Source organism: Apus apus, chromosome 4, assembly GCF_020740795.1.
Source record: "Apus apus isolate bApuApu2 chromosome 4, bApuApu2.pri.cur, whole genome shotgun sequence".
NCBI lineage: Eukaryota > Metazoa > Chordata > Aves > Apodiformes > Apodidae > Apus > Apus apus.
The window spans coordinates 57,276,491-57,289,857 of NC_067285.1; the positions used below are offsets into that span (position 1 = coordinate 57,276,491).

At 38.2% G+C, this 13,367-nt stretch overlaps 1 protein-coding gene across 2 annotated transcripts in view; it reads left to right on the plus strand.

The window, feature by feature from the left end:
- The window catches only part of ARHGAP10 (Rho GTPase activating protein 10), a 144,843-nt gene that overhangs the window by 38,601 nt on the left and 92,875 nt on the right, over positions 1-13,367 (plus strand). For both annotated transcript variants that reach the window (XM_051619965.1, XM_051619966.1), the window contains exons 2-3: positions 2,920-3,015; positions 3,103-3,164. In XM_051619965.1, the coding sequence (XP_051475925.1) occupies positions 2,920-3,015; positions 3,103-3,164 (158 nt within the window). The remainder of the gene's footprint in view (positions 1-2,919; positions 3,016-3,102; positions 3,165-13,367) is intronic.

Sequence of the window (13,367 nt, forward strand, 5' to 3'; positions counted from 1 at the left end):
TTCCGGTGCTGTAGCAGAATGAGTTCAGTACTCTTGCTCTAATCTTTTGAGAAAGTTTTCCTCCATCTCTTCTTGATATTCAGTGTTGTTTCTTTTAGTTTAGGAAGAGACAGACCAGTAGCTCTTCCATTCCTGTGAATAGCTGGGTACCAGTGGTTCTGCCCAGCAAGGTGCTAGTTTTGTTACACCACTGCTATTTTGGTGTGGGGAATGAAAACAGAATGTGTCCTTAAATGTAAATTTCGTCAAAATAAAACAAGACTGATGGGTGGTGTATGAACACTGGAGGGTTAATCCTGTAGTTAGTGTTTGCTGAGTAAGCAGGATTAAAAAATCTCTGCTTTGGCAACAGTTAGGTAGCTGATCATTGTAGCAGTCTGTTGAACCAAGTGATTTGAGTGTTGTTCCCCCAGGCAGGAGGCTTGCTTCTTCTCAGTTACATCTTGCACCATGTGATTGGTTTTTATTTTGCTCCAGTGACTCCTCACCTTTGTTAAAAGTGCCAAGTTCTCAAAATCCATCAGAAAATCTCTTCCTGTTTCATTGTCTCTTCTAGGTGTTGGTTCAATCTGTGGCTTTTCTTGATTGATCAGATGTTTATTCTGTTCCAAACCCCTAACCTCCTACCACACCCCCTGATGCTTTCCAAAATTTTCTGGAACAGTTCTTAAACATTTCAGAGATGATTTGTGGAAAGACATCACAAACATTTAATGTGTCTTCAAGGCTTTAATGCAGGAACTCTTCAAATCTAGCCTTGATATTTATAAGAGGTTACTGCTTCCAACCACCTACTCAGTCCTTTAGTCAGTAATTTCCAATTCCTTAGCAGATTCAGTAAAGAGAAATGCATGGTGGTGGCTTTCTGATCCTGTGAGAAGCTCAGTGTTTTGATTCAGCCCCTTCTCAGCTTGATGAAGATACGAACTTTGCAGTGAAGGAGTCAGGGCATGGGCAGAGGTTCTGTCTGCTGTCACTGTCACCAAAGAGGTGGCTTTTGATGGAGAGATGAGATATGCAGTCCTGCAAGAGGCAGTTTTGCACCACTCTAGAAAGGCTCATTAAAGCCTGTGGGCCCACCTTCGCTATTTTAGTACCCTTTGAGTCTGTGAAGGAGAAAGGAGGGTGATGAGTGCATGCGGTTGTACATTGCTCAGTATTATTTGAATACTTTGCATCTACAAGCAAAGGAAAACATAATTCCTTCCTCTAGCATGGGGCTAGCTCTCATATGATAGGGTTTTGGTAGGGGATTATCTGATTTAGGAAAATTGAATAAATTTAGGAAAGTGTGTGTTGTTGCACCCAATATCCCATAAATAAACTTATTTTCAGCCTTGTGTTGTGACTGGGCTCACAAATAAGTGTAACTTGTTATTTTCCATATTTAAGCCCTTCATAGCTGGCGGAACATTTCTTTTGCTGTCCAATTCATGAAGCCTTTTAGCCGACAAGATACTTGAATGCAGATACCCCTGTTTCCTTTTGCATGGGAATTATATTACTTTTTCCTTCAGCCTTCTTATCCTTCTTTCAATGCTGTACAGCATCCTGCAGCTTCATGGGCTTGAAGGGTACATGTACAGGCGTTAGAAGCAGTTTCAAAAGGGAGGTGAGTACCTGGCAGTATGACATCACAGGGAAATGTGCTATTACACAATAGCTGAGCAAAGTACTCATGAGAAATGAATGACAAGAAAGGAATGTGGAATGGCAAGGAACATAAGGCTTTTTTTTCCTTTTTCTTTTTTTTTTTTTTTCATTTTAGGTTGTGTTTTGCTGTTTATATGGTATTTGAGACTTACCCTTTTAAGTGGTTGAACTGGATTTTCAGTGCAGCATTTTGTATGTTGAAGTTTTACTTGACTATGACACATGATGAAGCATACGGTGTGTTGAATGGAGGACCTATCATAAAGATATTTAAAACAAACAAACAAAACAAGAACAGTAAAAAAAATCCCAGGTTGTAGTCTTTCAGCTCCAGTTAACATTAAGGAACAAAATGCTTAGCTGGTCCGTTAAGAGTTGTTTTTAGCCCTTCAGAAGTACTTGTGATAAGAAAAAGATTATAGATTAACTAAATATTTCAGATTGTCCTTAACCTTGGCTGACAACAAAAATGTGAGTAAAACCTTTACTGGATAGTAGTGTACCAGGACATGCATCCTTTTTTTTCCATTGAGCAATTCCATTTTTCCAGAACTCTGGACATCCCCAACCTGCACATGTCAGCACAACAGATAAGTGTGTGTACGCTGCTTATTTACACCTTTATAAATCTTTAGTAAAGGTTTATAATGATGATATTGTGGTTGAATATAGAGTATGATTGCTTCCTGAGGGATGTAAGAGTGGATGGAGTCCCTTGAACCCAAATTGTCAAATACTAGTAGGTCAAAATTTGGTTTAAGAAATGTTTTAGGACTACTACAAAAGAGTTATTATATAAAATTAATTTTAATGCTGTGCAGTTACCTAACTTTAGACATAGTTTAACACCATGGAATTTCTAGTTCCAGTGCAGCATTTATTTTAAATTTGGTTTACATATAAATGTTTAATTTTCTATGTAAAGTACATTAAAAATTCTAGGATGTGTGTTTATGCTGGCAAAAATGGTAGACTTAGGTTAGTGAAATAAGACAACCAGTACAGCTTAGTCTGAGTATTGTGGCTTCAAATTCTGTAGCAATAGGTCTGTTTCTAAGGCCTATACCCTACATAATGGTATAGTGAAACGTGAGATTAGGTCTAATATTGTACGAATGGGTTAGACAATGTTGGATGTTTGTAATGTACTTAGGCACCTATGTTAAGAGTTTCTTGTCAATGTTGATTATTCTAGGGTTAGGGGGGATATTCCAGCCTTCTTAAAATGATTCGTTAACATTCAATCTGTGCTTTTTTATCTTGCAGACCTTACAGCAGCCCAGAGAAAATTTGCCCATTCCCTGAGAGACTTTAAATTTGAATTCATTGGTGATGCAGAGACAGATGATGAAAGATACATAGGTAGGTGAGAAGTGACTATAAGTGACTATATTTTGCCATGCCATCCTGCTACATAACTAAACTTTTAAAAATGGTTTTGTATTACAGATGCATCACTCCATGAGTTTTCAAACTTTTTAAAAACTCTGGAAGACCAAAGAGAGATTTTGGTGAGTTGCAATAAAAAATTTAAAAAGCTGTACATATAGCAAAGAAAGATGGAAGTCAGTTAAAGTTGCTTACTGCAATGCACCCTGCTATCTTGGCTTCCAGAGAAGATGAGGGATTCCTCTCTGGATGGTGCTGTGGTTCCCCTCTGCAGTTGCATGCCCAATTTTCATTCCAGAGTGGGGTTTCATAGAACAGATGGTGTGTCCTGATTTTCTTCTAAGTGTGGTCAGAAGTGCTTTTTAGATGTGTCTAGGTAGATATTATGTTCCTTAATATTTGCCATGTTATTTCATCTTTATCTTCCCGGAAGTCAGTGACCACTTGGCATTGCTGAGAGGAAGCTGAAACTAATCTGTTTGGTGCTCCTCTCTGCCAGAAGCTGTGCCTGCAGTGTAGGAATATGTAGATAAGTGAGAAAAGAACTTGTGAACAATTTAAAAATAAAACATTTATCTCTGTGTCACTCCTGATCCCAGTAATAGTCATGGTTCCCTGAGAGAGCTGTGTTAAGTCCTGGTATGTCATTCTGATTTAGAACCACATTTGTGTCAGAATTAAGGTCTGTGTAGATCCTTGCTGTTGTGGGCCAGTATCGGGGGGCTACCCACACTTGCATTCTTGGACAATACTGATTTTACATAGTAGAAACAATTTTTCAGTGCCTTGAGTTGCTTTGTCAAGTTGTAGGGATATGCTTAAGTAGGTTAAAACTCTTGGTTTTCATAATTCTGAAGGATAGTCTTTATTCTTTTTTTTTTTTTTTTTTTTTTTTTTTTTTTTTTTTTTTGTCTGCAATCTGTAGCTGTATTTTATTTTGGTGAAGTTGCATTTTTCCACACTAATTTGGTATCAGGTTTTTGAGAGACATCAGCTTCAGGATTTCAGAACTGTGTGCCACATTTCAGTGACTGTAACAATAGATACTCAGCAGTAATAGATTACTAACACAGTAGGCTATGCAGAATCCAATGTAGTAAAATACTTCTGTTTTCAGACTGAATGCCACAAAACAGTATTACATTTTTTGGTATGCTGCCCATGCTTATACAAGAAGGCATTATCACACTACAACCTAAGTAATGTCAGTTTCTTGATAAGAAAAGTATGAAGTGCTGTATCTGTTAGAACAGTGACAGTTTCATGAAAAACTAGGGAGTATAAAATACTGTGGGGCAAATAATTGCAAACAGAAACAGAATATATTATTTGAGTTACCAGATGCATGGCCTTTTAATTGCAAATTGTATTCTAGCAAATGTTATGTGATGTTTCTAGAGTAAGTTAATGTAACGGTGGCTCAGTCTCTGAGAAAATGATAGTGCAGGGACTGGTAAAGATAATTTTCAGCAACTGCTGCTCTAAATTTATTTATTTATTTGACTTCTCAATAGATGTTTTAGCAGTGGCATGACCTTGAGGGATACTCCCATAGAGAATATTTGAGAATATTTGGGGCATGTTGCACTGCACAGATGTTTCACATCAGGTCAGGGATCCAAAGACTTTCCATTAAGATGTAAAGTATATAGCAAGATTTTTTTGAAAAGTATTCAGCCTTTGTTAAGAATGCTTTTTATTCAGCATTTTTCCCCTTACCACTTTGATGATGACCCAAAAGTTTCTGACCGCTCACTTCAGTTTCAGTGCAGAGTTGCAGATTAATTTCAGTCACGTAAAGTAAAATTAAATAAATCAATAAATAATTATAGAACTAAGGGCATTTTAGATATTGGTGCGCATTTTAATTTTTGGGTATGTGGGAAAAGGGTAGGGTTTTTTCACAATCGTATGGTAAATAAAACAAATATGCCCTTAAAATACATTCTAAACTGAACTTGAATACTCGTCAGTTACGCTTTTAGTGGTTTTCTGAATTTATTGTTTGTGGTGAATCCAGAGTCCATAAAGTTTTGTTGTACTGTAAATTTGTCTTGTTATAATTTGTCTGAATATTTATTTGGTGGATATTTAATAATTTCATTCAGATAATGGAGTCTTGCACTTCATGGTTGTACCATTTCACTCATTGTGTTCAAAGGCTGCTGAAGCATGGATCCTTCGTTTTTATGTTTTATATGATTTCTTTGTTTGCTTTTGAGAATGTCATGTAGGACAGCACTGAAGAGTTCATTGAGGAGATAGCTACCGTGCTCATCTCAAAAAGAAAATGAGATGTTGTTCTTAGCAAATTCTAAGTAGCTTTTAACCTTCTATAGTGTCTTCTAGGACTTCTGAGTATCAGAGTTGCTACGTCTGATCTGTAACTCTCTCAGTTCCTGCTTATTCCTCCTTTTCTCAGCTTTAAGTTGCTGCTTTGTTGGCTTTGTTGGCTTTTCTATCGCCCTCTGGGACTTTACTGCCTTTCCCTTTAGTTTGCTTTCGGAGTTCCTCAACTGCTGTAAAGCAAAGTCCCTTCTAACTTAAGTGCAATGAATTCTTCAGTTGTGTAATGTAAGAATACATTTAGTTGTTCTTAAGAATTCCTTGTTCTCCTTAACATTCTATTTTCCCCCCACTTTTAGATGTTTTTCTATAATTAAGATTTTTTTCATCAAGATTATTAAAATCTGTCATAGCCTTACAGTCAGTTACCAGTATGTTTTAACTCTCTTTCCAGTTAAATAATGGTTTTATAGCTTCCTTTCTATTTTCTGAAATATAATTGAAGAACCCTTTTTCTTCAGGGATTTCTTTGCCCCTTGCCAAATAAAATGTATTTTTGGCTTCGCCTTTGTACCTTTGTCTTCAATTCCTTGCTACAGTTTTGGCACATTTCTGTTCATTTCAGTATATTTGGATGAAAGATGCTACATAGTTTTGACCTTTTTTTAAACTTTTTTTTTGGTCTTTTTTAAAAAAAAGACTGTTGTCCTTATGCCATAGGTATCTCTGCAGTCTTGGCCTTTCAGAAATAATTTTGCATTCTTTGTCAGTTTTACTAGGTTGTTAGAAGAAAATTCAACATAGCAGCTCCCTCAAAGCATTTTTTGGAAAACAGAATTATTCCCAGCATATATCAGGAACATGAGAAACTGTTTCTTTATGGATTTGCAAAGAAACATCTCAGTGAAGTAACTATTTTATTGTTTACTACTCTTCTTCCTCTTAAAAAAAAAAAAAAAAAAAGGAGGGAAGAGGTTTACCAGTTGCTATTTTCCAAGTTAAAAGAAGTTGTTAAGGTTCAAAGGTGTACACTCAAAAGGTTGAAGGTAGAATTTAAATAATCTGTGCAAATATGTACTTATACTTAGCTCTTACTGTGGAGTATTTAAGTGCATGAGTATTTATTTCACAGGTTGAGGACTCACATAATGAATAGTGTTAATAGCTTGATACTACCTTTTGTTCAGGTACTTTTCATTTAGTTTACACTGTTCCTACTTTGCTGTGAAGATGATGGTATTAGTTTTTCTGAGCTCTTCTTTGGTCTTCTGCACATGGGTGTTTAAGAGTTCATAAGTCTTAAGCTAGTTTCACAGTAATCTGAAGGAGCAATCAGTTTACTCACTGTTTTGGGTAAAAAAGTATTCCAGTAGTTTTGGATGCAAGATGCATTCAAGATGCATTCAGTAAGCATTCATGGCATTATATAGTACTCTGTATGTTCAGATCCTGTTAAGTCCACTGCTAGCACAGACTAGTAAATGCAGCTGTCAAGACACTGGAGAAGACTTAGTCAGTGATCACTTCTGAAAAATTAGGTTGCTGAACTGAGCATTTTAGATGCAGAGATAGAGGCACACATAAAGTAGAATTTCACAGAAACATCGTTTGATTACCTTAATCATAGGACCTAGATTGAAAATTTCCTTCCTACAAATTGTCCAATTTAATAAAACATTTTCCAGTTTTAGAAAGAAGTGGAACAATTGCTGCCATATCTCATTGCCCAGCCTTCATTTCTCATCTGTGTGGTATGAGGCCAGATGGCAATCATATAATTATTGGAATGTGGAACACAAATGTGGAATTAAGACTACTTCAGTAGTTCTTCAGTAGTACTTCTTATGTTTTGGTGATCCCTGGCACTGAATGTTTGCTTCATGTATTTATTTTTGAATGTTATGTGCAGTCTTCTGAAACTGTTTTGTGAGTTACATGTGAACTTGTGCACGTTACTCTATAAAATAGGAAAAAAACCCAAAGCCATTTCTGGGTGTAATCCTTCCAATTCTGAGTGAATATGGCTGAAAAGTTCTGTTACCACTAGCTTCCTCTTCCAGATGATTTTGTGGTCTCAACATAATTCACTAGAGAATTTTCATTCTGTTATTTCATCAATGGGAAATGTTTGGAATTTGCGTTGTAAAGCTGTCACCAGTTTGGGTTTTGCTGGTTGTTAATAACACCACTGTTTCTTGTGGAGCACAGTGCTGACAATAATTGAGCAGTTCATTCTTGACTGAACACTGAAGCCGTTGTTTGCTGTTGGATTCATTGCCTTTCAGTGGCATCTTTTTGCTCAGCAATGAGCTTTGCCGTGAACAAAGAAAATGGGCATTATGCTCTTTCTTTTCTGAGCAGCCTTTTTGTGTTGTCAAGAGTTCTATATGACCACTGATTTAAAAGCATCGGCAGGAAGCAATTCTCTGCTTGTACAAGAACCAGACCGAAGATCTGGTGTGTCATGCTTTTCAGCACTTGTGTATTGGGTTTGCTAAGGGAAGGTCTGTCTTTGGGGCAGTTACATGCATCTTTCCACCACTTCAGATGGGGAAAAGCTGATTTGTTGCCATTTGTGAAACTGTCTCTTTTCCAGTTTGTTGTGTTTATATGGCTTTGTAGTATTTTTCTCTTTATCATGGAATGTATTTCATAAGAATAAACTTATTCACAAGCCATGAGTGTTAAATAACTTTTACTAAATAATATTTAATAAAAATCACTGTCTTAATTTAATATTTTTAAATGAAATAATTTACTATTTTCACTGCTTGCTTATGATGTCAATTTAATTTTTGGAGCCAGCAGTTTCATCGCAAGTGAATCCATGCAAACAGTCTTTCTGAGCAGAGCACAGCAGAGCAGATGGGTCATAGGAGGCATCTTAGTTGTCTGTCCGTTAGATCAAACTTCAACTGAACAGGAAATAACCTTAGGCTAGAAGGAGAGACTTGAGAGTCCTCCTAGTACATTCTCTGTAAATCAAGGCTGCTGCTTTTAAAAGAGCTACGAAATGCAAAGCACAGGAGGCTCCCTGCATCGTGGCTTGTAGGGCAGTGGTCTGATGTTCCAGGAAGAATTTCCTAGACCAACTTCAGAAAGTGGTTGTCATCTTACCAAACCCTAGGAGCAATTTTCTGTAACACTTAAGAGGAAGGAAGTTTGTTTTGTTTCAGGTACATCCAGGGGTATGAAAAATGTAAAAAATAGATTGTATCCATATCTGTCTGCCTGACTCGTTTGTTACTAGATGGCTTCCTCTACAGCAAATGAACCCAGAGGAATGGACATTACTTGCTTTTTATAGCTTCTGCACACATGCAAAGACACATATATTAATGTGCAATGAGACCCCCTTAAAAATCTTTTAGTCTATAGACTCCAGTCCTTGTAAAACCCCAAAACTCAAACACCAAGTGTGTGGCTGCGGACCTTTCATTATTTAAGATTGCAAAGCTAGAGGGAAAGCTCTAGAGCAGTAAGAAAATTCAGACACTTTGAGAAGAAGAAAACTTGCATTGGAAAACAAAGGTTTGGGTGCGGAATGCACTGACTGCAATCATCACTGCTCCAACTGAAAACAAAACCAGTGCTGAAAAGTGGTTAGAGAGTTATGTAGCTCTATCTGCAGGGCATACTGGCAGTGCAACTAACTGGGAACACATTTGTGTAACTAAGATAAAATCATGTTCTCATGGGAAAAGGAGTGAAGATTAAGGATTTGCAAGTAACTTCTCATGTCCTCGGTAGTGGAACTGTGTCTGCAAGGTCACATAATACAGGGTTTCAGGCGTCTATCCTAGTGCTTTGAGGAATTTCAGTAACAAAGCACTATGTGAAGCAGGAAAGCTACTTGGAGGAAAACCAGTTCTTATATACCACCGTCTACCCCAACATCAGAGTTATCAGGATCAGCATTTTTATTAGGCCGATTGTTGCAGTTTCTTAGGAAAAACACAGAAGAACTTATCCTCTGTAAGCAGAAGTGCAGCTTTAGATAGTAAATTTCTGTATTAGAAAGTAAATTTCTTTATTTAACAGCAGTGTTAACTACTTTGTTCTTCTGTCACTGCTAGGTGTGTCTTCCTTTCTGCATTCTCTGTTGCACTGAGTAGAGCAAAACTGCCTTCTCAAATCCAGTTTCATTGGCACTTGCTCAGTTTCATGAGCTCTGCCCTGCTGTCTCGTGGCCTCCCTCTTTGCTTTGCTGAGGGGAGAAGCAATCCTGTCCCTATCTACAAATAAAGGTTTCTAGTCACTGCACTAGGAAACTTAACCCCCTCTTTTCTGTTTGGCATCTAATCTGTGTTTCAGGTCCTGGCATGAGAATTGGGAACTCTGCACTCCTGTGTTGCTCTGCAGTCTGCAGCAAGGTGTATGTTTATGGCTTTTTTTTTTTTTTTTTTTCTTTCTCTGTAAGCCTGTCTTGTATAGAGGAATGCTTAGATTCAGAATGGAGCAGAGTCAGCATGCATATTTACCTCACCACCAGACTGTGTAATTTCCTGTTCCAGTAACGGCTGAGGTCAAAGCACATTTTTAGGATGAAAGCTGAGATGCCACTGCTACATTTCTCCAATAAGCAAAGCAAAGTTTGATTAACTTAGGTTTGTCTAGCCTTTGTAGCCACAGGGGCTGGTCTCAGCTTCTGAGACAGCTCTTACGGGTTGATGCTTCTTTACAGCCCATGCAAGCAGCCACCCTCCTCTGCAAGACAAGCCTGGTTGTGCGTACAGAGGGGAGTGGGAACTTAGGCTGCTCCTGCCCGCTGGCCTCAAGGTGCACCAGGGGAGGTTTAGATTGGATATTAGGAAAAATTTTTTCACTGAAAGGGTTGTGAAGCATTGGAACAGGCTGCCCAGGGAGACGGTTGAATCACCATCCCTAGATGTGTTTAAAAGCCATATAGATGTGGTGCTGAGGGACATAGTTTAAGCACTGGACTTGGTAGAGTTAGGTTGTTGTTGGACTTGGTGGTCTTAAAGGTCTTTTCTAACCAGGTTGATTCTGTGGTTCAGTCACCATTCCTGTAGGTTTTTACAAGATGGTTAATGGTTGAACTTGATCTCAAAGGTCTTTTAGCCAAAATGATTCTATTTTTCTACTGCAGAAGAGTGAGAAAGCATGAGCATTGGATGTGGGTGGATGGTGCTGTCTGTCAGGTTACGGTGCATGGGGGAGATTTTTGAGGGAGCAGTTTCTCCCTAAATGGCTATAGTTCCACCTTCTCTGAGAAGGGAAGAAGTGACAGGAAAAATGAAGGCATATTGGAGACTAGTACTGACTGTTAAGTTACCTGTTGCATCTTGTTGACTTAACTGGTGAAGTTAGCAATCAGCTGTAAACATTCTTGTTAATAGATTTGGTTGTCCCTTTGTGAGGTGCTCCAGGAAACATTGTTTTGGACCCCTTGATCTGCAATCTCTTAGGTATTTCTTTTGAAAAATAGAGGGCTGGAAAAGTCAAGCTTATTACTATTCTATACAACTTCTCAGCCTGAACAGGTAGAGTTTTCTAAAGGCATCTGAAAATAGCAGGTATTTACAAAGCCGAAAGCGTGCTTTAAGGTGTTGTTGGAAATGTTGGACACACTGATCACCTGAGATGATGATGATGGCAGCAATTATTATTTATTTTTTTTTAATTGCTATTGCCAGGTTTATGGTCCAGTTATTTTTTTGACCTTTCTGTAGGTGCAGGAAATAGAACAGAAGTGACATAAGCAGTTGCAGACTGTCTCCCCAAGGCACCTATGCCCATCGGGTTAAACATTTCTTAAAGCATTCTTTGAGACTTTGACATACATAAAGCTGGTTAAGATACTGTTATCTGAGACATTGCCTCTTTCTATTGATTAACTTATGTCTTACTTTGTCTGCCAGATTTAAAAATTGAGTATATATTCCTTTCAGGTAGTTTTGGAAAAAAGAAAATTAGAGGGTTTCTGCCCTTTAAATAGTACACTCCTGTCATAATAATCTGCCAGGATAAGAAGAGTAGAGAGATGGAAATATATTTAAGACTCAAGACAGACGTTGAAAGAGGAAGGAATATGTAATTTTGTATTAATGAATATTCAACTTAATTGCCTAAGGTAACTTTTCTTGAAAAATTTATATTTTAACATGGTCCTACTTCTTAGGGAAGGTGCATGTGATAATAACAAATGTATTTATAGAATCATAGAATGCATTTGGCTTGGAAATGACATTCAAAGGTCATCTATTCCCACCCTCCTGCAGTGTCCAGGGATGTCTTTAACTAGACCAGGTTGCTCAGAGCCCCACCAAGCCTGACTTTGAATGTTTCTGGGGATGAGGCCTTCACCACCTCCCTGGGCAACCTGTTTTTACAGTGTTTCACCACCCTCATAGGAAAGAGCTTCTTCCTAGGATCTAATTTAAATCTACCATGCTTTAGTTTAAGACCATTGTCTCTCATCCTATCCCCACATGCCTTTGTTAAAAAGTCCCTCCCCAGCTTTCCTGTAGGCCCCCTTCAGGTACGAGAAGGCTGCTGTAAGGTCTCCCCAGAACCATTGCTGTCCCAAGCAGCCTTCCCTTCCCCAGAGCCAAGAGCCTTCTCCTCTCCAGGCTGAACAATCCCAGCTCTTTCAGCCTGTCTTCTTAGAAGAGGTGCTCCAGCCTTCTGATGATTTTTGTTGCCCTTCTCTGAACTTGTTCCAACAGGTCTGTGTCCCTCTTGTGTTGAGGTTTCCAGAGCTGGACACAGTCCTCCAGGTGGGGTCTTACAAGAGCAAAGTAGACAGGCAGAATTGCCTCCTTTGACCTGCTGGCCATATACCTTTTGATGCAGCCCAGGATGCAATATGCTCTCTGGGCTGCAAGTGCACACTGTTTGCCTGTATCAAATTTTTCATCCACCAGTGCCCCCAAGTCCATTTCTGCAGGGCTGCTCTCTATCGCATCATCCCACAGGTTGTATTGATAATGAGGATTGCCCGTACTCAGGTACAGGATCTTGCACTTGGTCTTGTTGAACCTCATTCTCAAGCAAACCTTATCTTATTTCCTTTTAGTGGGAGTATTGTACTACATTATCTACTCATCTGGTATCCATAGTTTAAAAAAAGGAAAAGAAAAAAACATTGCTTTGAGTTCCCAAGTTAAAAATAAAATAAATTAACAACGAAGAGCAGTGTAAATAATGTTTTTGTTCTGTAAATAAGTACACATCTTTTCTAGCTTTTCATGGCACAGGATTCTAAGTACTGGCAAACAATGCAAATGCCTCTATATTTAATCTAGCATTTGTGCGTATTTTAATTGTGAACTTTGTTTTTATTTCTGCCAGTCAGAAGAGCAGCTCTAATCCACTGTTAAATTTACCAGTCGCTTCTTGGTTGACAAGTTGCATTTATACATGTATAAACTCACATGCTTGTTTCAGTGAGGAGGAAATATTCCTCTTTTATTTATATATATGGGCCTGGTATGAAGCTTCATGAGAATGATGAAAGATCTGCAAAATCCAGCTTCACCGATAAATATTCAAGAACTCAGTTGTTCAACCCAGACAGAAAGTAAAGGGTGTGACAAATCATGAATACCTGTATGGCAGGCAAAATTCTGCTGACAAGACAAAACCAAAAGTTTAAGTTGTGCTAAATGAGAAGCATCTTTTTTTGGAAGGAGGGGAGGCTTATTTTTCTTTAATTGAAGAGTTACTGGCATATCATACCGCTGGCAGTGGTTGAATCTTTGTTGGCAGTCGCTAAGGGAACATCCAGTTTTGATTTGAAGATTATTTTCTGCTTCAAACAAATTCCTGTAGTGGTTCCCATGGTTAATGCTGCACAGGAGCGTAGCAGACCAAGTGATTTGCAGCCAGTCTTGCTGGTTTATAAACCACAGCCTTTTCTCTGTGTGTGTGTGTGTGTTGGTGTTTTTTTTTCCTTCTGTTTTTTCTTTCTCTTACATCAAGGTGCTATGGTTTTCTTTGATTCAAACTTCACATTCAGCATTCATTCTCTGTCTGTTAATCTTATGTTTCACTTTCTGTGTGTAAAAGTTCGAACA